Source organism: Python bivittatus, unplaced genomic scaffold (genome assembly GCF_059951505.1).
Source record: "Python bivittatus isolate LINGU-HERP-01145 unplaced genomic scaffold, Pbiv_v1 ctg000700_np1212, whole genome shotgun sequence".
NCBI lineage: Eukaryota > Metazoa > Chordata > Lepidosauria > Squamata > Pythonidae > Python > Python bivittatus.
In genome coordinates this window covers 28,349,816-28,374,350 of record NW_028277098.1, presented here as the reverse complement: position 1 = coordinate 28,374,350, position 24,535 = coordinate 28,349,816, and the positions used below count along the sequence as shown (strand labels likewise).

At 38.2% G+C, this 24,535-nt stretch overlaps 1 protein-coding gene across 1 annotated transcript in view; it reads left to right on the top strand.

The window, feature by feature from the left end:
• LOC103058926 (calcium-activated chloride channel regulator 1-like) overlaps nucleotides 1-17,098 on the top strand; it is a 34,423-nt gene extending 17,325 nt beyond the window's left edge. The window contains exons 8-14 of the mRNA XM_088153526.1: nucleotides 331-486; nucleotides 2,428-2,534; nucleotides 2,974-3,201; nucleotides 11,389-11,656; nucleotides 14,108-14,272; nucleotides 15,078-15,317; nucleotides 15,668-17,098. Coding sequence (XP_088009652.1) covers nucleotides 331-486; nucleotides 2,428-2,534; nucleotides 2,974-3,201; nucleotides 11,389-11,656; nucleotides 14,108-14,272; nucleotides 15,078-15,317; nucleotides 15,668-16,056 — 1,553 coding nt within the window. The 3' untranslated portion in view covers nucleotides 16,057-17,098. The remainder of the gene's footprint in view (nucleotides 1-330; nucleotides 487-2,427; nucleotides 2,535-2,973; nucleotides 3,202-11,388; nucleotides 11,657-14,107; nucleotides 14,273-15,077; nucleotides 15,318-15,667) is intronic.
• Nucleotides 17,099-24,535: the final 7,437 nt, after the last annotated feature.

Sequence of the window (24,535 nt, the reverse complement as noted above, 5' to 3'; positions counted from 1 at the left end):
ATTGCAACTGATTTGCAATAAAATACTTAAGAGAAACAAATTCTGGGGACATTATATTGCAATTCTGCAAACTACTAAAAATTCAGTAACATAACAATAATTAAAAAAAACCTCCTCACTTCCCAATTCAGTTTTAGAATACTTAACACAATGTGATGAGACCTGTATGTTTCCACGCCACTCATCCCACACAATAAAGCAAGGGGGAGAGCAGGTGAGATGGACTGATGGGATGTATTCATAGCTTCTTTATCACATTTATTTCAATTTTTTGCTCTATGTTGCTGGTAAAATTTAAAATGCACTTTTTTTATATATAGATGTTGAAAGGTGTTACAGGCTATGAGATTGTGCTCTTGACAAGTGGAAGTAACATAACTATCAGCTCTTGTTTGACTGACGTTAAAAATAGTGGCTCTATAATTCACATAATTTCTCTGGGATCAAGTGTTGCAAATGAATTAGATACATTGGCAATTATGACAGGTAAATGAACATTCATTGTAATGTGGAATCCCTTTTACATCAATTTCAGCAGGTCATGAGGATAATCTATGGTGGCATTATACTCCTCTATTAGATTATACTAGACAACCCATGACCCACTGGGTCATTGTTTCAGAGATATTTCCTTACCTAAACAGAGAAACAAAATGACCAAGGGCAAAAAAGCAGTGGGAGTGTGAGCAACTTGCAACTTGCTGCTGGCTTGCTTGTGGGAAGCTGGCAAGGAGCATCAGAAACCTCCCTTCCTCCTCTTTCTTTTACTCCCTCCTCCTTCCTTTCTTCACTCTCTCCCCTTCCTTCCTTCCTTCCTTCCTTCCTTCCTTCCTTCCTTCCTTCCTTCCTTCCTTCCTTCCTTCCTTCCTTCCTTCCTCCCTCCCTTCCTTTCCACATATAATATAGGCTTGCAGTATCTACCCTCCCTTCATGACCCTCAGGAGAGTCCCCTTGAAGCCGCCTCCACCTCATCAACCGATCTGAGTAACTGCCTGCCACTTTGCTGGGGGCAGGTGGAACAAAAGAAGCTGCAGACCATGAGGAAAACCTCAGCCCTGCTCCTCATTCCAGAGTGTTCCCAAGGGTCCCCTCCCTCGAGGGAGGAAGATTGCTCACCTGTTGACTGCTGGCACCTCCCAGCCAGCCCTATCTTGCCAGCAGGCATCCAAGTTGCTCCCTTATCCTTCCCTCAATACCCACAGCTGTTAAGAGATTTCAGATTTCTGCCTCATTTCCAAAGCAGCCAATTGCCGTTCACCCATCGGGCCTTGCCGCCAGCCAATTGGGCGCAGGGGACAGACGGAGGTGGAAAAGAGGTTGGGGTACACCCATGATGATAATGTGACCTGGGCTGACCATGGCGGCACAGCAGCACAGCAGTGCTGAAGCAGCCACAAATTTCCCAAATTTCAATCCTGCGGAAGTAATGGGTCCTGGATTTTGGATGCATTCTGTAAGTTAGCCCATATGAGCTACCTTGGTTCAAAAATTATTGCCCTATGACACATCATTTTGGCCGGTTGAAGGGTACAAACACTAGTTTTAGTAGTATATAGATACATTGTCATATTATTAAACTGTGTTGAAAGGATTGTAAGCAAATTGATACATATTATCATCTTGCCCAGTTAGTTTTTCTTTTTGTACAAATGTGTTTGAAGAACTTGGGAATCTTTTGTCATCAATGCTGCTCTTGCTTTACAGTCCATTTTTCCAGTCTTAGGAATTGATGCAACATTAATTTCCTATACTTTGCTGTCAGATTCCTATTGTGAAATGCTGGAAAATTAAAGCGTATCTTTGTTTGAAACATTCTTCTTGTCTTTAAAAAATAAAATGGCATTCAAAAAAGAAGTGCCACAACTTTAAGACTCACATTAACTTTGATGAGTAGATTGCTTAAAGCAGCAACAATTTTATCTAAGCTTGCCTGACAGCCTGAAAAACGACAAGTTGAGTTAATGAACAGCAAAGAGGTGCTGGTTCATGAGATTGGAAGCTCTTTTTCCATATATATAAATATCCTGCCAGAAGTATTTTACCAGAGGGTTTCTGTAATGGCTGGAGCCTCAAAAAACGTGGTCCTCAAATATGGGACACTTAAAATATTCTAAACCTTTGCTATAACAACTTGAAGAGGTAGAGGGAAAATGGACATGTAAGCTCTGTTTTCCTCAACACTTTCAGGGTTTTATATCATGAAGGATGTCTCCTTGGATAGAAAAGGCTCGCCTTGACAGATGTTTGCCTTAAACATGAAGGGGGGAATAAGGACGGGACAAACCGGAAACTAGTCTGGTTCTTGTCTCATTCTCACAGACTGTTGTAATTACATTCTCCTTCATTTATTACTGAAGTGAATGCAATGCACAATAGTAGTTTTTATTGCACCTGCAAATTATCTCAATTATTCTAATTGTACTGTAGGAGGCTTCAAGTTTACCTGCAGCGATAGCTTGAATTCCAATGATCTCATAGATGCTTTCACTGGGATTTCATCAAGAAGCAGAGACATCACTCAACAGACAATTCAGGTTTGGATTTTAGAAAGTTGGAAGCCAGTGGGGTGTGCAGTATGAAGTAAAAAATTATTTAACATGATACCATTTAAGCTTTAATTTGCTGTACCATATTAGTAATGTCATGAAATAAAGAGCAGGCATAAGTGAAACTAAGAAACCAAGCATGGGAATCTTTGTGTCATGATTTATCATGATGGCAATTTATTATTTTGAAATTGTTTAATAAAAAGTGGCTTTTCTTTATTAGACAGTCATTTGAAGAAGTCATATAGCTCCCTCATTTTAGTTTTCATTGGGAATCTGTCTTATCTTAACAGTAGATGAAGCCACAGAATATAAGCTTTTTATGAAGTGATATCAGATTTATGGGAAATTTGATATTTTCTTTTAATACATTCTTTTAATATTTTTCTGCTTTATTGTAATCCTTGTCTTTTTCTTCTTCTAACAGCTTGAAAGTGAAAGTGAACACATTGATGGCTACAGATCTCTTGAGGGTATTGTGTCCATTGATTATACTGTGGGAATGAACACTTTCTTTGTAGTTACATGGAGTGAAAACAATTCACCACCACAAATAATCCTGAAGGATCCGAAAGGACACAAATATTATCATGGTGACTTTGTAGTTGACACCAACATCAAACTAGCTCGACTCAAGATAAATGGACTTGCAAAGGTAAAAAATAAAAACCAAAACCATACTTTCTCCTTGTAACCTTAAGAGCCCAGGTGAAATGAAGAGCTGTAATTTGTTTTGTTTTTGTCAAAATTAGTATCAGGAGTTTCAGAGAGAAAGGTTTGCTTTGATGGCAAGTGGGAAGGTTTTTGAGGATTTTCAGTGCATTTGTTCATAATTTTTTAACATTTTATTTGCCCACAAACTGTTTCTGGGATATTTTGCAAAACAAGGGACAGATGTTCACAGACATATTTATTATAAATTATTTATATATTTGTTTTATTTAATTACTAGGCTTATAGGCCACTCCACTCCCTGGCCACTCTGGGGTAGATACATACCAGGTTAAAAAGCAACACAGTAATAGAATACATATATACATATGTATGTATGTATGTACGTACGTATATACACACACCACAGACACTATATAAACATCATCAATTACATTACCAAAAAAGAAACATTCTAGTGCCAGAGCATAAGAGAATGTGAGATCAAAGCAGAGGAGGAGTGTAGTTTACATAAGAAAAGCCAACACAGCCCAGATGTGCAAGGCATGAGGAGAAAGTGTTTCAAAGAGACTAGGAAGAGCCTGACTGGAATTTATTCTTACAGTTTTCAAGATTATATTTTTACTCAGAGTGGCATTAAACATGCTTTTCTGAAATCCATGTAATTTTTGCTTCTTAGGTTTGCTAGCTACATAAGGCTGTAAAATGTTCCAGCATCCCAATCCCCAAAGCCTGTTGAAATAACCAAGTTTGAATGGCTTTCCTGAAAATCAGCAGAGTAGGAGCAGTTTGGATTTCCATGAGAATGCTCTTCTACCGAAAGAAGGCAGCAGTTGAGAACGCTCATTTCTATGATTCCTGTTGATAAAGGGCTATGAAGGGAGCCTGCTGTCCCAGCTGTTATTGGATTGGCAGATCCTATTGGGAGTAGGCAGTCTCATAAACACCTAGGTCATGAGCCATAAAGGACTTTAAACTTGACAACTAGCACTGTGAATTGCATCTAGACGCCAGTAGTAGTATTCTATGAGCAATGTAAGGTACACTCATAATTACTCAAGTTGCTGCATTCAGGACTGGCTGAAGCTTCTGAATGTTTCAGGGTATGTTGCAGTAGTTGAAACGAGTTGACTAAGCCATGAGTTGTCATAAGGAGAGCCTCTCATTCCAAGAGAGGTTGTAATTGGTGCATAAATGGAACTGTGTGAAGGCCCTCCTGGCCATAGCTGCCCACTTGCTCATGTAGCAGGGGCTGTTAATTCAGGAACATCTCCAAGTTGGAAAATATTTCCATTTAAGAAAATGTGACTCCATCCAGAACTAAAGATGGTATCTTGCTGGAACTAAATGGCTTTCAAACTCAAAACCTTGCAGCAACCTACAAGTAAGGAGTGAAGGCTTAGTTTCCCCCATCTTACTATCACAGACTGGACTGCTTCTTTAAGAAGGGCCAGAACTACTGGAAAACAGTGCTTCCCACTCTCAATTCTTGGATAAGCTCTAAAAGAATAACATGATCAACTAACACCATTAGAGTTGCATTCCTCCTATCCTAGTCTCACCAGAAGTCATCTGTTAGTGCAATCAATGTCATATGAGTACCATATCCTTGACTAGAACCAGACGGAAGCAGGTCCAAGTAATTCATTTTGTCCAGAGCTCTCTGCAATGCAGCCCCACCACCAGTTATCTCAAAAAGACCATTTGTTGGCTACCATCCATCCATCCGTCCATTCATTCATTCATTCATTCATTCAAGACATCTATAACTGACACAAGTCAGAAATGTTATAGGTAGATAATTTTTGCCTTCAGATTTGCAAACTAAAAACCATGATTAAACAAAGGAATGGGCACAGTGAAAGAAGAGAGGAGTAAGCCAGTGGGAGATCAGTTTTTCATTTATAAAAATGGCCCCACATAGTTGACAAAACCAAGAAGCAAGAACCACACTGATTGCAGAAAGGCCTCTTTAATGCTAGTAAGGTATGAAAACATAATCTTGAAAATTGTAAGAGTAAATTCTCAGACTTATAGTGAGTCAATTAAGGCGGAGTCTCTTTGAAATGCTTCCTTTCCAGAGTTCCTACATCTGTGCTGCATAGCCTGTTCTCAGATAAAGCACACTCTTCTTCCACCACCACCCTTCCCACAATCACTCACATACAATGACCAGTTAGGATGATGAAAATGTCAGGATTTTCTTTCTCATGGGAAAGGATTCATCCCGTTATCTTTACAACAATAACAAATAATATTTTGACTACAGAGATCATGTGAAAAACACCTGTTATTGTGTGTTGTGTATTGTGCTATTTACTGCCACCTATTGGCGTGTGTATGCTAGTTACCCAGTGGGGGTGGCATAGAGCTATAATACAAGGGGAGGAAAATGTTCAGCCTCTCTCAGTAGTTGTTAGTTGTTTTAGTGTTAGCCACTATGTAGGTTTTATGGGCTACGTAGTTGTAACAAAGTACCAAGTAGCGTACCTCTTCTCTAAGAGTTTGTAGCTAGAGATTTTGTTAAGCTTGTGTTGCTAATAAGTCTTGGATGCTACATTACATGAGAAGATGTGTTTTTCTTTATATTTTGTATGATATTTGCATTTTATGGAATTTTGCATTTTTATCAATAAACACCAGTTAGTATATATTTTCTGACTGGATTTCTTTGGGAAACAAGAAATGGACATTGCATTGTGTTTGCTGTCATGGCTAATATCTTCCTGGAGTTTTTGCTGCGCTCTGCACAAACAGGAGTGTTTGTGATTATCACTCTGCCCGACAGGTTATGGGCCCAGGTTATGGCCAGTGGTGCTGTGCCAGCCCAGGTATGGAGTGTTGTCCCAGCATTATGGTTCCAGGAGTGCTAGTCCCAGGACTGTGGTCCCAGGTGTGTGCTAGCCCAGGCGTGAAATTCCAGGCTTGTTTTGCCATGGATGCCGGTGCTGGAAGCCAGGACTGAAATTCCTAAGTGACGGGAGATTTATGGATTTATCACCCTGCTTGTGAGCATCTGGTCAACGTTTCGTTTGAAGTTTGGATTCTTTCTGTGTCAAGTGCCTGTTATAAAGAATAAAACATGGCAACGACAACGGTGAGTCTTCCGTTTGAAAGATTGAATTCAAAGAACTACCAGACATGGAGTATAAAGATGAAATCTTTCTTCATGAAGGAAGGGCTCTGGCAAGTTGTAAACAATCCTGCGCCAGCAGCTCCTACAGATGCCGAGAGAGTGTTGCTTGACCGTGCACATGGTAATCTTATATTGGGACCTGAGTCTTCAGAACTAGTGCATGTTCGTAATTTGGAGACTGCTAATGGATGCTGGGTGGCATTGCGTGAAATCTATGCAAGACAGACTTCAGCTGCCATCGTAAGTTTGTCAAAGCAGTTGTATAACCTTAAATTGGAGCAAGGTGCTAATGTGATTGAGCATCTGAACAAGATGAAAACTTTGTTTGCTGAATTGGCAGATCGGAATATGCAGCTTCCCAAGAATCAAAAAGCATGTATAATACTTTCGAGTCTGGATGATTCGTTTGATATGCTTGTAGAAACTGTGAATGTTTTACCGCCAGCAGATCTTACTGTTGATTACCTGACAAACAGATTGCAACAAATTCAGAGTTCAAGGGATTTACAATTACCATCAAAGAAGAGGCTTGATAACGTAAAGCAGCGCTCTTCTATTGGCACAGAGACTGCGTGCATGGTGAGGAAATGCTTTCGTTGTCAGTCTACCAAACATCTTCTAAAAGACTGTCCTATGAAAAATCAGCCTACTGAGAGTTCCAGAAAGGCTCCTCGTCGTGGAAAAGGACAATTTGTTAAAAAGCAAGCAAGCACTAGAATGGTGTCTGCCTTGATGTCTAACAGAAACCAACATTGTACTGATAAGTGGTTGTTGGACTCTGCTTGTAGTGAAATCATTGTAAACAATGAGCAGTTGTTACTGACCAAATGCAAGCCTAAAATTCAACAAGTTAACTTGGCTGATGGTTCTGTAGCTAAGGTCACTATGCAAGGTAACGTGTTCATTCCTTGTTTGGGGGAAGTGGTTTCTGATGTATTTTGTGTGCCTACACTTGATTATTCTCTTCTCAGTGTCCCTGTATTAACGAAACTTGGGTATACTGTTGTATTCCAAGGTTCTGAGTGCTATGTCAGTAAAGAGGGAATTGAATGTGCTAGAGGGGAATTGATTAATCAATTGTATGAATTGCTTCCTAAACAAGATGTGTTAATTGGAAGTTGCACTGGCAATATGTCTTTGCATGATAATTGTATACATTATTATCACAGAGTGCTTGGACATCCAGGATGGAAATGTTTGTCAAAAATGGCAAAAGTGTATCCAGATTTGAGATTCAAGAAGTGTGGAAAATATCTTGATTGTACTGTGTGTAAGCAATCTAAGATAAAATCTGCACCTATTGCTAGGAAAAGTAGCAGAATTGTTAAAAAACCATTTGATCTTGTGCATGCAGATCTGGCTGGTCCGTTTCCTTTAAGTGAAGGTGGAGCAAGATTTATGTTTGTGTTAGTGGATGATAAAACACGTTTCACGTTTTGTTATTTGCTTAAACAGAAATCTGAAGCTTTCTCTCGTTTCAAAGAGTTTGTGGCTTTTGTTGAGAGAAAACATGGGCACAAAGTAGGGAGTTTGCAAACGGACAGAGGGGGTGAGTTTGTAAGCAATGAGTTTCAAAACTGGCTACGTAGAAAAGGCATTTTCCACAGATTAACAAATGTTGGTGTGTCTGCAGAAAATGGTGTAGCTGAGCGCAAGGTTGGCGTTCTGAAGGTTTTGAAAGATAGCCTACTGAAGGATGCTAATGTTCCATCCCATTTTTGGGGTGAAGCAATGTTAACAGCAGTGTTTCTCACGAATAGACACTGGAATTCAGCTGTGAATGAAGTTCCTTATTTTTTGCTGTATGGGAGATATCCTTCCTTAAAGCACTTGCGTACGTTTGGAACGTTTGCCTACATACAGATTCCTCAGGCTCAAAGGAGGAAAAACCAACCAAAAACACAGCATTTGAGATTTGTTGGATATTCAGGAGAATCTAAAGGATATAGATTTTCAGTGGGAGGAGGAAGAGTAATTATTTCCTGAAATTGTAATTTTGAAGAGCCTTCTAATTGGCAAAGGCTCCATGCAAATTCAGAAGTCATTTTGCCTTCATACACAGACTTAGCTAGAGAGCAAGCAGCCTATGCACCCCCCTCTCCGCAGATAAAACAAGAAGCGGCAGCGGAGGAGTTGCCGGCTGTAGCTGAAGCTGAGCAGTTAAAGGCACAGGCACAAGAGAAAAGTGAAAAACAGGAACAAAGCGTTTTTGAGATTCCACGTAGGTCAACCCGTATAACAAAAGGGGTTCCACCTGAAAGGTTTGTTGTTCAACAAGTGAGAGTATGTCACATCACTTGCGAACCAAAAGACTTCAAAGAAATGTTAGTTTTACCTGTTGATGAGCAAGATAAATGGAACATTGCTATGGACACAGAATTTAATTCATTGGTAAAACAAAATGTTTTTGAAATTGTTGATTTACCTGTATCAGAAAAAGCCATAGGTTCCAGATGGGTATTTAGAAAGAAGCTTTTACCTGATGATACTGTGCAGTATAAAGCTAGGTTGGTGGCACAAGGTTATTCACAAGAGCAGTTTGTGAATTACAACCTGACATATGCACCCACAGTTAGGCCTGAATCATTGCGTGTAATGTTGGCCTTAGCTGCACAGAGAAACATGGTTGTTCATCATTTTGATGTGGATACAGCTTATTTAAATGATCTTCCTGAAGTTGTTTACATGAAACAAGCGCCAGGATATTCATGTGGAGATTCCCAGAAAGTTTACAGGTTGCGTAAAGCACTGTATGGATTGAAACAAGCTGGGAGATGTTGGCATCAATGTTTAGATAAAGCTTTGTTAGAAATTGGTTTCAAGAAATCATTAGCTGATTCATGTGTGTACACCAGAGGAACTGGAGAAAATTATACAGTCCTTATCACTTATGTTGATGATTTTTGTCTTGTCACTGGTTCTTTAAACTTGGTAAAAGAATTTGCAAAGCAAATGGAGAAATATTTTAAAATGAAGGATTTGGGTATGTCAAGATACTACCTTGGTATTGAAGTGCATAGAACTGAAAATGGAGAAATCTATCTGAGTCAGAAGAAAAAGATAGAACAGTTGTTAGCACAGATGGGGATGTCAGATGCAAAACCTGTAAAGACCCCAATGACATGTGATTTCTTAAAACATGAGACATGTGAAAAGTTGTGTGAAAAACCTGAAGTGTACCATTTTGTGATAGGTTCAATCCTTCACCTAGCCCAATGGACACATCCTGATTTATCCTATGCTGTTGGAGTTTTGAGCCGTAAAGTGGCTAAACCAACTGAGCATGATTGGCAAGGATTACAAAGGGTAATGAGATATTTAAAAGGTACAGTAGATTTTTGTCTCAAAATGTCAACCAAAGGGTCTGAAAAGCCTGTAATTTTTGTTGATAGTTCATTTGCAGAAGAAGGAGATAGAAAGTCAATAACTGGGTTTGTTTGTAAATTTGGTGAATCCACAATTGCGTGGAAAGCAAAGAAACAAACATCAATTGCCTTATCTACTGCAGAAGCAGAATTTGCAGCTTTGTCAGAAACAATCTGTGAGTTAAGATGGTTTCATCAATTATTCACTGATTTAGGCATCAAAGTGTCATTGCCTTATACAGTGCATGAAGATTCCCAGGCCTGTATAGGGTTAGCTAAAACAGAAAACTTAAAAGCTCGTACTAAGTATGTGGATATAAAGTACAAAAATGTAAGACAAGCTATGTCAGAAAATTTCATTGATCTTGTGTATTGTGTATCTGAAGCAAATCTTGCAGATGTATTTACCAAATCATTGCCTATTGTACAACATGAAACAATGTTAACCAGACTTGGGTTTGAACAAATGTAATTGATTCTATCTTGTTGTAATCAATTGTCTGTATTATTTTTGTAACATGTAATTGTTGTGTCGAAAATGGGCTGAGAGGGGTGTCAGGATTTTCTTTCTCATGGGAAAGGATTCATCCCGTTATCTTTACAACAATAACAAATAATATTTTGACTACAGAGATCATGTGAAAAACACCTGTTATTGTGTGTTGTGTATTGTGCTATTTACTGCCACCTATTGGCGTGTGTATGCTAGTTACCCAGTGGGGGTGGCATAGAGCTATAATACAAGGGGAGGAAAATGTTCAGCCTCTTTGAGTAGTAGTTAGTTGTTTTAGTGCTAGCCACTATGTAGGTTTTATGGGCTATGTAGTTGTAACAAAGTACCAAGTAGCGTACCTCTTCTCTAAGAATTTGTAGCTAGAGATTTTGTTAAGCTTGTGTTGCTAATAAGTCTTGGATGCTACATTACATGAGAAGATGTGTTTTTCTTTATATTTTGTATGATATTTGCATTTTATGGAATTTTGCATTTTTATCAATAAACACCAGTTAGTATATATTTTCTGACTGGATTTCTTTGGGAAACAAGAAATGGACATTGCATTGTGTTTGCTGTCATGGCTAATATCTTCCTGGAGTTTTTGCTGCGCTCTGCACAAACAGGAGTGTTTGTGATTATCACTCTGCCCGACAGAAAATAGATGACAGAGAGGATAAGACAATAGAAAATGGCATCTTCAGCAGAGTCAGTGGAATGGGCCCATTGTCTTTATTCACTGAAGCCTGTTGGAATGGCTGCTATCAAGTGGTAGTTGAGAGAGAGAAATAATCAAAAGAGAGTGGTCTTTCATCATAACTTCCATATTCCACTTTGAAATACCCCAAATTAGTTACTCTTGCCCATTTTGGTTCACTGTTGTCTGAACAAACTATTGGCAAAGCCTGCTTGCCCTATGTGCCAGCCCGCCAGTCACCAAGGATGCCTAGAAAACCAGAGCAGGCTTTAGCCATGGTGAGGCAATTTAAAATTGTATAAATAAGCAAAAATAAATATGAGGAAAGAATATGGATTTGGTTTTTTAAAGTCCCACATGTACAAATGTTCAACATAATATGAAGTAGAACCTTCAAGTGTATAAGCTTCATTTATACTTAGGAAAACTTGAAATGTCATATTGAATATTCTTTTATATTTTAACACTTTGATTTGCAGCTGGGAGATTGGACTTACATGCTTCATAATGCCTATCCAAAGGCTCAAACCTTATCAATCATAGTAACCAGCCAACCAGCATCAGCAACTGTGCCTCCATTGAATGTGAAGCCCTATTCAAGTACAGACAACAGTGTTTTCCCCAGTCCAGTGATTATTTATGCAGAACTCAGTCAAGGATTTTTGCCTTTTGTTGGTGCAAATGTCATAGCTAAAATCAGATCAAGCTCTGGAACGGAAGAGATAGAACTTTGGGACAATGGCTCTGGTAAATGTCTTTAGAAGCAACTGTGGGGGTATGCATTTTTGGATGTACCTCTGTGTCTGGTATTTAAGGGTTATTAATTTATAAAGCTACCTATATGAAGCCCATCTAGCCTAGTATTTTGCATAGTTGTCCAAAACATAAATTAGCTTGACTTTCATACTGCTGATATTGTGGGTTCAGTGAGACCTCAAGCCAGGGCAGAATCATGTGGAAGTGACCTGTATTGGATTTTTATCTTAGTTCTTCTGCTGTTGTTTCAGCTTATTCAGCTTCTGCCCCTTCTTTCCTTGGCTGGGTTTAGCAGAACAGCTAAGGAATCTTCTGCTTTTCCAAGATTAAACATTTCAAGCAGAAGCTAATTGTGTGCAAATGCTGTGGAAAACTAAACTGTATGTACTGTACATCCTGCTCCACTTCCTGCTAATCATCCTCCATACTTAGTCACAAAATCAAAATTAAAATCAAAAGAGTATCATTCATCTGTTAGTTTGGTTAGCCTTCATGCTATAAGATTGGCAGTGGAATCTCTGCATGTTATTTCACCAATGAAAATATTCTATAGTGTAATATTTTGAATAGGGTCTTCTCAGTTGTGGCACCCCACTGCATTTGGTATCCACTTTGCTGAATTTCAAGTGGAAAATCCCTGGGAAATAAACTAATCCTTGCACTGGTAGAAGCTGTACTTCTGTATGCATTGCCTTTTCATCCTTTCTCAAAATAGCAGTCTTTGGGCCAATCAATGTAATCATAGTTAATGCATGAATTCCATTCTTGGACTCCTTTATATTCCCTCTTTGACACAACCTAGAATGCTTCTAACTGGTTAGACGTTCTCAGGGCTATAATCACTTTCAGTTCCTGTGCCTTGTCCCCACAACTTCTCTCTTTCTGTCCTCTGTTAGTAGAGTAGGTACCATGGTACACTCTATGTGGTCCAGCAGATTGCATCTTTTCATTCTTTTATTTAGGATACAGCTAGATCAGGTAGTTATAGCTGATCTAAATATAATTTTCTAATAAACAAGTTATTCTGTTTAATTATTATCCTCATCCGGCAAAAGGTTAGAAGCTGTAACAATGGAACTGATAAAATTAGAATTATTTGACCTTGCAATATTTATTTTACAAAAAACCAGCTTTAGTGGGAACCACATATATTATAGCAGTATTTGGACAATTCTTAATCTTTGGAATAAAGCTTGAGTTGACCAATTACCAGCATTTGCTGAATATTCTTTAGAAGTGTAATGGAATGAGAATGACCTTGGGAGACAGGGGGAAGAGATGCTACCTAGGGAACGTTTAGATAACAGGAGGTATAGCCCACAGCTGCATAATGGGAAGAGAAAGAAACTCAGAAAGGAACCTCTCTAACTTTTGTTGTTCAGTCGTTAAATCATGTCCGACTCTTCGTGACCCCATGAACCATCTCGTGCCAGGCCTTCCTGTCCTTCACTGCCTCCCTGAGTTTGCTCAGTTTCATGCTCATTGCTTCAGTGATGCTATCTAACCATCTCATCCTCTGCCGTCCCCTTCTCCTTTTGCCTTCAATCTTTCCCAGCATCAGGGTCCTTTCCAAAGAGTCCTCTCTTTGCATTAGGTGACCAAAGTATCTGAGCTTGAGCTTCATTATCAATCCTTCCAATGAGCAGTCAGGGTTGATTTCTTTAGGATTGACTGGTTTGACCTCCTAGCAGTCCAGGGGACTCTTAAGAGTCTTCTCCAGCACCTCAGTTCAAAGGCATAAATTCTTCGGCACTCAGCCTTGTTTATGGTCCAGCTCTCACAGCCATACATTACTACTGGAAAAACCATAGCTTATCAGGAGGTAGAAGAGATGGTGGGAGATTTGTAGTTTCAGACTTGCAAGATTCTGTTAATGTAGCCTTACAATAAAGTAGAATTAGCTCATTTGGTTGTGTTTCCTGTCTGGTCTACCTGGGAAGGGTGACAAGAAGAGGCATCATCATCATATCAACAGCACCAGCCTCTGTTTGTTTTTCTTCTCTTGTATGCAAATTTGGCTGCGTAAAGCTATACGTGCAAGGAGTTCCCCAACCATCTTTCACTCAACCAATCATGTCTCACTGAAATCACACCATCTGAACGTTATTGGTTATCACTAGCATTTTGTTAGATTTTAAAGAATTACTGCCTCAAGAGCATCCACACCAAGACTTATGCACAGTATATTCCTAATTCTGGAATTAGAAAAGGTCCTGTCTGATAGTTTACCAAGTGTAAACCCATCGTACTATAGATATTTGTTCTGATTACCAATTTTCTAATATTTTTTTAAAAGTTAGATTTCCATTGCCACCCACTTGTACTTGATTCTCTATCCTGGAAGCAAATATTTGTTTCCGTGAAAACAGAAATAGATACAGAAAGTTTTTGATGGTTTTGCTACAGTCATTGGAGTTTAATTTTTACTATTTCTTTGCCAAGGTGCAGACGTTATCAAGCATGATGGAATCTACTCCAGGTATTTCACTTCATTCAAAGAGAATGGTAAATACAGTATAAAAGTGTGTGCCCACAGGAAAGATAAGATTGCCCGACAAGTCCTGAGAGAGAATCTAGCTTTATATTTACCGGGTTATATAGAAAATGGTAAGGATTCGTTATCAAAGACCAATAATTTCAGTGCAGAGGAATGAGAATGAGGGGGGAAAGAATGAACCCATGTTGCTTAAAAATGAAATAGGACTCTCAGGGAGAGGCTTTCCCTTGTCGTTCCTTACCCTGTAACTGCTTTGGGGTTTTCTCTCTTTTGACAATGTTTTTTCCCTAATAATTCTTTGCATTACAGTGTACAATGTTTCTGTCTCTGTTTCCTTTATCATTTAGCTTTCCAAGTAAATTTAGTTTTCAGTATATAATTTTTCAACTATATATTTAACTGTTACAAAATGAAGTAAAAATATTAGGCTATGTAGGAAAGATATGCTAGTGGCTAATATTACATTATCTACTAAATGTTTGGGTTTCAATGTAATAATGTGTACTTTAGAAGCAAAGATACTACCTAAAGCAACCCAAGGTGCCTTCAGTGTGGATAACCTAGATCTGTGGAGTCCTTGGGGTTCTCTGAGCTTGGTTGTTTTCTTGCAAAGGTTTCATTACCTGGCTCGGTAACATCTTCAGTGCTAGAATGGAATGGGGTTTGCTCTCTGTTTATATACTCTATAGGTCATTCGTTTTATAACTAATACTATAACTAATAGCTATAAAAATACATATATGGCATTATTAAAATTTTGATGTTACCTACTCTTTTGCTTTCCCAAATGTGAATTGTGATAATTATGATATCAGTGTCTTTACAGATAATTCAAATAGGCTATTAGATTATTGAGAGTACTGGAATGTAATGTGATTTCTCTTCCTTCTCCTTCTCCTAAATTTCTTATGCTAGGCACTATACACATGAATCCACCAAAACCAACAGTTGATAAGACCAAACTGACAGGAGGCATGTTCAACTTTAATAGAACTGTAGTAGCAAGTTCAGTTGCAGTGACAGGAGTGCCTCCTGGAGGCTATCAAGATATCTACCCTCCGTGTAGAATCGCTGACCTTGAGGTTCTGTTCAATCTTAATGATGAATTCTCTTTGTCATGGACGGCTCCTGGGGATGATTATGACAATGGAACAGGTAAGTCTGAAATTCTGTCGTAAGCAGAAGGAGGGGAGAGATGAAGTGGAGGGAATCCTACCTATTATTAATTTGAGGATTGTCTTCCTGGAACCGCCCTTGCTAGTTAAAATTGAATAGATGCAACTTGTTTTATTACTAAGGCATGCTTTTGTTTTAAATGGAGTGGATCAACTATCTGTGGCAATTGAACATGTGTCAGAGTCCTCTGCAGCTTGGAAGGATTCCATGACAGTGGTGACTTCTAAAGTAATATGGAGACAGCTTCTGACAACAGAACACCAACATTTCACTTGATTCACCTCTGAACATGTATATTTCTAAAATTAATGTGTTGTGTTATTTTGTAGCTGAAAGTTATGAAATGAAGATGAGTGAAAATCCTTTGGATTTACAAGATGCTAATTTTCATAGTGCCCTTTCTGTGAACTTATCTGATCTGAAACCTGAAGTTGCTGGGGTCAAACAGAACTTTCAGTATAAGACAAAAAATTTCACCAAAGAAAATGGCACTGAAGTCTTTTTTGCCATTCGGGCCATTGATGACAGCAAAAATGTTGGGCAAGTATCTAATATAGCAAAAGCAGTTGTGCTTGTTCCTTCTTTGTCAAAAGCCTCAATTGTAGCGATAATATGTGGTATTCTGATGATTACTTGTATTTTAATAAGTATAGCATTTTGCAGTTTGCATAACTTAAGTAGTGGAACCCCTGAAGCTCGAAATACTCTAGATCTATAGTATATAATCTAGAAAAGAATACAATCAATGCTGTTTAAGAACATGATCTTTAAACCCATCTCTGTATGTATGCTGAAGTAGGTATTTATATCTAAAATATAACACAGATACATACATATTTAAGAACATATCCCATCCTTTTTATGTGCTGAAAGCCAATTAATATTTCCTATAACAAACTGAGGTCAAGATAATATTTCTATACATTTCTAGATTTTAGTCATTATGACCACCAAACAAGGAAGACACTAGTTTCAATGCAAATATTTTACCATATACACAGCTTTTCCCTAATCCCATATTTTAAAATAAATAGCCAATCTAATATTGTCAGTCATAGCTGCTTTCCATTTGTCTCAATTATTTATTGAGTATTCAATTCTGATCTGATATTTTTTGTAGATTTCATATTGCAACAAAATTGCCATTGAATGTGACTCATTTTTGTCCCAGTGGATATGTTGACTAGTCTCAAGTTTATGTATAAGTCAATACAGCAGCCAAATGCCCATCTCTAATCAAAGTGCAAATTTAACCTGAGTGGAAGATGTATCGGGGGTGGGGTGGTTAGAACTCCACAAAAATGTTTGAATAAGCACCAAGACATGTTCTCATTTGGTGGCACACTGCCATGTAGCAATCAGGGTTATTTGTGTTGTTTTTTTAAAGCCACTTTTTAAAAAAGGCAGGAGGAATCAGCAGGGAAAAGAGTTGTATATTCCCTCCCCGCCTTATTGTACTCACACTGGGGCTATACTTAGAATAAAGAAGCAGGAGGAGCCAACTGCACATTAGTTTACTAACATAACATTCCATTTCATCCACAATATTAGTCCAGATTTTCCAATCCTGTTCTAATCTCTACAAAACTTTCCAACATGAGAATGCTTCCTGGGTCAAAGAGATATTTTAAGTCTTTCCTTTTATTTCCAAGCTTTAAAAGTGGGCGAAATTTATTTAAAACTGTAACAAACCCAAATAAAGCAAGATTGATTCTTCCTTTTGTACAATTAATTCACACATTTCTGGTTTTAAAACTGAATAAATTAAACTGATTCTAGCTCTTGTTTGCTATTGTGTGTGATTTCTCTCTCTCTCTCTCAGTATTAACTGCGGTATCATGTGGACTACTCATTTATAAAATTGAATTGATATTTTTGGTGAGGTTTATTTATTTATTTTTACAAGCTACATGTTATACTTTTCAAAGAATAAAATAAAAATAATACTAACACAGATACAAGAATATAAAAATAGATGATACAGATAATAAAAAACTATATAAGTAGTAAAATACAGGTGGATAATCAACAAATCTAAAATATCGCATGACTAGTGTATTCTAATACATCATTAAAAACTTAAAATACCATAAGATATTTCATATCCCATTTCTAATCAAAACATGTCTCTGCTGAACTTTAAATATATGTAGTAAAGACAACTGGAGTCTATGAGAGGAAAAAAGAAAAACTGTAGATAATAAACTATACATTGATACAATACGGTAAATAATTATAGATTATAAATCAAATTAAAATATAAACTTTAAATCCCAAGTTTTGGATGTATCACAATTCCATGTGTAGTAGGTTTTGAAGTGGAACTGAATTCTTCGTCAGATTTACTTTTTAAATACAAGTTATTCTAGACATCGAAGCACACTCCCACAATTTGGTTAGCCATTCTTCCATACAGAGGATCAAAGATCTTTTCCAATAAATCCATGCAGCTGTTAACATATTCAATGCTAATTCAATATATTTTGAATGAACATATGGTTTAGTGAAATGTAATAAAATATCTCAGGATGATATGGGATTATGATTTGAATTTAATTTATTAATATCAGAGACCAGACTACATACAAATAAAAACATCCATAAAATAGAACATGTAATGATTAATATATAAAAATTGTTTTAATCTTCCACTCTCTGAAGGAGAAACTTGTCACTAAGAGACATCTGGAATTTGCCTCTCCAAAGATGTACCCGTGTTTACTGTTCATGCTGCTTTGAAAGACTTGCAATTTGTTTTTGGTAAACATTATCCACAACTTTTCTTTGACTGATTAGGCAATGAGAGGGACCAACTACAGTATTGCTTGTATTTGTTCCTCCCCTAATTTTCACTCAGATGCTCTCCATAGCACTGCTGGGTTTATACACTGATATTTCTGAGCAGACATAGATACTTTTAGCATATGATTCAACTCTTCCTGCCTTTCTATTTCTTTTGTTCCTTTTGAACTATTTATTTCTTTATTCAATTTATATGGCCATCCATCTTTTTGGAATGACTCTGGGCAGCTACAGTAACATCACAACCCTCCCCCCACCAATAAACATTAAAATACATTAGTATAAAAACCTATAATGGCAGCTGAGAGCAAACCCAATGAGCAATAAAATGACAGCATGATACAGTATAACTGCTGTATCCCAATCAGGTCCCTATACTACCTGTTAAATCATATTCATGATGGCTTGTTTTGAGATGCTTGTGCTTGTGCCATGTTAGCTTTTAGGCTGGTGAGACCTTTTAAAGTCACTAGGAGGTTCCAAGAGAGAGAATGTTTGAGTTCTGTCTTCTGTCTCTCCTTTCTCTTCTTCAATAATTTCTCAAGCTCCTTCCACCTGCTTTGATCAATTGTTCACAAGCGACAGTGACCGGACATCATAAGGGAGCTAATTTTGCGCAGTCGAGGTGAAGAAGACGGGAAGGAAGAGCAATCACACTCAGTGGGATTCTTTTCCCTATTTTCCCTTCAGCAGAAAGAGCAGCTAGAATTTTTAGTGAGCTATAAGCACACAATGTTCCATAGGTTACAAAGCTTTATTGAGAAAGAAAGTTCTTTGCCCTCACTACTACCTGCACATTCATTCCCCCTTTTACTCACCTGCCTTTTGCAACTAAAGTGGGCCAAACGTTTGGTTCAAGGTCCTCCATCCAGACAGAGAAGCTCTACTGAAATCTTTTCCTTGAGATCTTTCATAGTCTTGCCAGTTGCTAGACTAAATTGCCTTACACAACCTTGCTGTCACTATAGATGTTTACCTCTCCAGCCAGCATCCCCTTTCTTCCTGGGTCTGTTTTTCTAACCACCAGAGTTTGTCTTCCCAGGAGTGGCCCTCTTTTACATTTTCACAGCAGCTTCTGGAGCACATATATGAAGCTGATACTGAAATCTCAAATCATGTCATAACAGAAAGGTGAATGTAAATAGTGGATTGAATATGATTGACATCAGTCCACTCTAATTTTTCCGACATCTTATTTCAATATTACATCATACTCTCCACTTTCCAATCTTTGGTTATGTCACCAGTGAAACATTGTTGATTACCCATGCTGACCAAACTTCAGTTTCTTGAATTCCATTTGTGATTCAGGGTTTGAGTCAAAATAGGCAGCTCCAGAATTACTTATTCCAAGCTCTGCTATTTTCAGAAAGGATTAATTAGATGCAAACAAGATTATGAGGTTGGTGACACTTATATGACAGAAGCTGGCTTTTTAAAGGTGTACCTGGAAAAAGATGCCTTTGAACCATATTAGAAGTATTTTTAGCAAGTGTGCAGAGGACAGAGTGCCCTGTATACTGCCTTGTGCTCCTGAGGAAAGGTAAGATATAAATCTAACAACTAATAAGAAAAAAGTGAGACTGCTAAAAGAATTTAAAATAATTGCAAGACATAGCAAGACAGTCCTACCCACCTCAGTGCTGCTTCTTTCCTGTAATTCCTTCTACCCACACAGTGATTGGCTGAACATGTCTGTAGCTATTTTTCCTAATTGCCAGTGGATCTCTTTGGATTCTTTGGTCCTGGAAGTACAACATACCAGGGGTTCAGAGATAGGGAGAGGTGCAGCTTTATTGGTTCAACCAATAATGATTACATGGCAACCCCCCCAAACTATCAATATATTTTTAAAAAGATCTTATTCAACATGAATGCCAGAAATTGGATTTAAAGTGGTAGATTCAAGGTGTTTAACTGAAAAAAATAATAATTCACTCAAGTTGCCAAGGGTTCATGCCATTAGTTTGCTCATGGAAATGCACATGTTCTTTAACTGCAGCCTTGTACTCTGAGACCATCGAAAGCTCAATGGGTAAGAGCCATACTGTGAGCTTTTGTTCTTAGAAAGCAATATGAACATGTTAAACATACTGCTGAAAGGACTGGACAGTAGAAATGACAGTGAGGGAACCTTTCTGCTGTGAGAAGAGCACAGAGAGCAGTGACAGTGACATTTCACAAAATGTCCATCCAGAATGGCTGATTGCATTTACTGCTGAAGGAGAATTTGAGGAATCAGGCTAAATGCCCCTAACCCAAACACATTTCCCCAGGGAAATGAAAACTCTCAGCTCAGCCGTAAAGCATTTAGAGGGAAAAGAAATGCTGATAAGCTAGGAAAGATCCTGGGAGGCGAGCAGAGCTCTAGAAAAGCAAAAAGAAAATACCTCCCTAAAAAGAAATTATGTTCATGAAGTACTGTCTCCTTATAGTCCTATTCCATTATCTTAATGGGCTCACTGACCTCACTAGGTATATGGTGTGGCATATCCAATCAAATACTTGCTGTTGTCTGTGCCCCCAAATCTTGCTATGGTACCAATCACAGGTACTATATACTCTAATTTGCATAAATCTATAAAGAGGGATTGTAACCCCTCCCCGCTTTTGGTCTGTCTTTGCCTCCAGTGCTGTCAATAAACCTATTTGTATTTCAATGTAATTGTGTCCTGGTCTCTGGTTCAAATTACCCCTGGGAAAGTTCTCCTACAAACTGGTGTCAAAGGTGGGATGCCAGGCACACAGAAGGCAGGATTTTGCTTCTGCAACAAGTACCAGACATTTTACCCCGAGTAGAGCTTGGTAAAATTGTCTCCCCTTCCCAATGTCTGTAGGAATACCATGAGATGCTGCCTCGGAGGATTGTGGCGACAGTGTGTGATGAGTGGGCATGCTGGGCATTCCTCCCTTGTGAGAACATAGATCGGTCAAGTTGATGCCTCCAAGGATTGCAGGATGGCAGGGCACAAGGAATCATGTCCTGGACAGCCATGTTGACTGTGAGCCTTGGAATGAGTAGGCTTCCCCTCCCTCGAGCCAATGGGGTCAAGGGATACCTTGGAATGAGTAGAACGTCTTTGTCTCTCCCTGGTGTATGCATTTGTGTCTGCATCAGACTTTGAGAAAAATGGAATATATTTGATCTAGTTGTGTAAAACATGTTAAAACTGGCAAGGTTCCATCTCAGTTCATGTAAATATCTGTGGCCCCTGGAGCTAGCAAAGAATTTCACCTTCTGCTTAACAAAACTTTGATCTTAAGATTTTGCAGCATCTATGTTTTGTCTGGAAAATCTGCATCCCAAGCAACTGAGGCTTAGAATTTTGGAGAGGTGAAAGGGGGCAGATGCAAAAAGAACAGCATGTTGTTCCGCTTCTCTCTCCTGGCAAGTGACCAGGTTCTGCATGCCCATAACACTGGAAGGACTCTGTGTGTCCCAAGCTGGTCAGCACTCAAAAAATGTTACCCAAGTCTATTTGATTAATTTTAAACTCTTTAGGTACCCAAGTAGCCTTTACTGGAGTTGCAAGACACCATCCTACTATTTTGGCCCCAGCAAATGCATCCCTTTCCTCTTTCTGTACACCAACAACTTGACGAGATGACATCTGAAAATGGCTGATTCAAATTGTATCTGCCACCTGGTTAAAACCTACACAGAAGTAACAAGCTGGCTACTTCATTATGGTTCTATTTTTTTTAATTCTCTTGTGATTCTGGATCTTGGTTATACAAGATCGAGGACTGGGTAATTGAAAATGGCATCCAGCTGGAGTTTTCAAGCAACTGCTTTTTCTCTCTTGGAAAACCTGCCTGCCTTCCTAACTTCTTTCCTTCTCCCTGCCTCACATCACCAGCCTGGCTATGTGAAAGTTCTCCCCAGACTTGAAAAAAGACTAAAAAGTGATTAGCTGCAGCTGTTTACGAAGGCAATAAAATGACAATGTGCTCTTGGCAAAATCTTTCACTTTTTTGAGAGGAAAACCTTCCAAAACTTTGCTTCTCCTCATTTGATTCCTTTTGGGGGGCTTTTTCCTTCCTGAGAAATGAGATCACTGGGTAAAACTTCTAAGGCAGTTGTGTGTGTGTGTGTGTGGGGGGGGGGGGTTGGTACACTACTGCCTTGAATGGGAGGCAGGAATAAAGTGAGTGTGGGGGGGGGGAGTCAGAGGGAATGAAAAAGGGTGGGTGTGGGTGTGAAGGTATCTAAATTTATTCCTTGACCTTGGCTATACTATCTCCCTTCTGGGTAAATATATTATGGTTGAAATAAACACATTTTCCTGTTGCCTTTTAAATTCTTCAGTTGCTTCCCAGGCTCATATAGCTTTGCCAGGCTGCTAAAAGGGAATGAAGATTTTTTTTTTTATTAATAAGGTTTTGATCATGTTAAACTTTTCTTTTTCTTTGCTGCACCTTTAGTTTAATAAGTTACTAAGAATGATATACATCAGTTTTTTATAAGTGTACAGTTTGTATCATTTATATGTCAAGTTAGTGCCTGTTATTTGTATTATAAGATTTAGCTTAATGTTTTATAAAGTTGCCTTATATTGTTATAACTTTTACATAGAGTAACTGGGAATGTCCACAGTCTCAGAGTTTATTTATAAAAGGGATTTTTTATACCTTTCTAATGCTATGGACTGTGAAACGTTCTAAATCTGCAAATCCTTGTAGAAGTTCCCAAGAGTGATTTATTGTGCAAATTTGGCTTTAATTTTATTATATTCTTATGGGAAAGGTTTTTTTTTTTTCATGTTCTCACTTCAGAGGAAAAAGCAAGGGATTCTGCTGATGGTGCCCTGGGGAATTCTTTCTGTCCCCCTGAGATCCTCTATCTTTCTTATGGACCTCTGCAAGATGCCAAAAGAGGAAGAGGTGAGAGAAACAAGAGAGAAAAAAGTCTTCTGTCAGAAAAGTTCGGTTTTTCAACACACTTTATCCCCCTGCAAAAGGGGTTTTGACATTTTTTGCCCCTTTTTCTAGCTAAAAAAAAAAAAAAATTGGGAGGGGGTGAACCTTGGTATTTACTGCTTCTCTTGGTAATATATTTGTCCCTCCTGAAGCCTAAATGAGTCAGAAAGAAGAACCTATTAACTCTACAGTCTCAAAGTTTTCCTGACTTTCCCTCTCCTTTGAATTAGCAGTCAGAATATCTGAGTTAGATGGTATTATACTGGTAAAGAACGCTGATGCTTTCCTCTCTCCCTTCCCTATATTGTTTTTTCTTGCCCTTGATGTCATACTGGCAAAATGCACATTTTTTTCAGACTAATGGGGAGTTATTCATATTTTCAAACATTCTTTTTGCACAATAACTGGCTTTGACGTATCTGTTTCAAGTTAAGAGGTACTTGTCCCTGTGATTTCTGATTCTTAATGATAATTTTGAAAACGAATTTATGGTCAGTCACAGCCTTTATATGTAACAGATACACAACAGATACAAGTGTTTGGCTTAAGCAGCTTTTTAATATGCTTCAGTATCTAGACTTTACAAGTTTTTAATAAGATTTCAGATCGGGCAGTGAGGCTATGGAACCTTGTTTATCAGTTGTCTTTTATCCCAGATTAAAGATGCTCCAGGAAACCAGTTACAGTACATAAATGACTCTAAATTAATGTGTTTAATTCTGCAATATTTCCACAAGAAGGGTGGAGAACTTCATTATAACCATGGGAAGACATATTTGGCGTTCTGCCTGGGCATAACACAATAGAATAGAAAGGAATATTAAACTTAAGCTGAATCATCTGTTTTGCTTTGTCACTTCTTTGTACTGTGTGTTTGTTTTTCCTGCTTTAAGATTCTGATAGAACTGAGTACGTTGCAATCCTGTGTTCTGCTCCTGTATTCTCACTGAAAGTAGCATTTCTGAGCGTACAACATGGGTAAGATCAGACTGTGTGTGTCTGCTAATGTTAGCATAAATAATTAGCATATGCTAAAAGTGCTGATTAGCGCTGATTAGCAGGCTCGAAGAGTTCACAGAATGCCAAACATAATTTAAAATGTTGCATCATTCTGATTAATGTCCACTGACGTTGCCATCCCTGGTGATAAGCTAAATTTCTACATGCTAAAAGCCTTCCTGAACAGTCAGGTCTTTTTATTATTACTATGGTTGGTCGCACAGTCAGCCAGTCTTTAAATGTAAGGGAAAAATGGAGGTAGTATAGCAGTACCTTAAAAAATCCACCAAAATAAAACGTCCATTTCAAAATCAACAAGTACAGATGCACTCGACATGGGCTACAATATGCCTCTCTGGCTTAAACAGCAAAGGAAATGGGATAAGCATTGTTTTTAGAAGCAGCATTTGTATGCTTCTGACATTGCAGAGTCTCTGTGGAAAGATTTATTTTGAAACTGGCCTCCATCAGAAGTT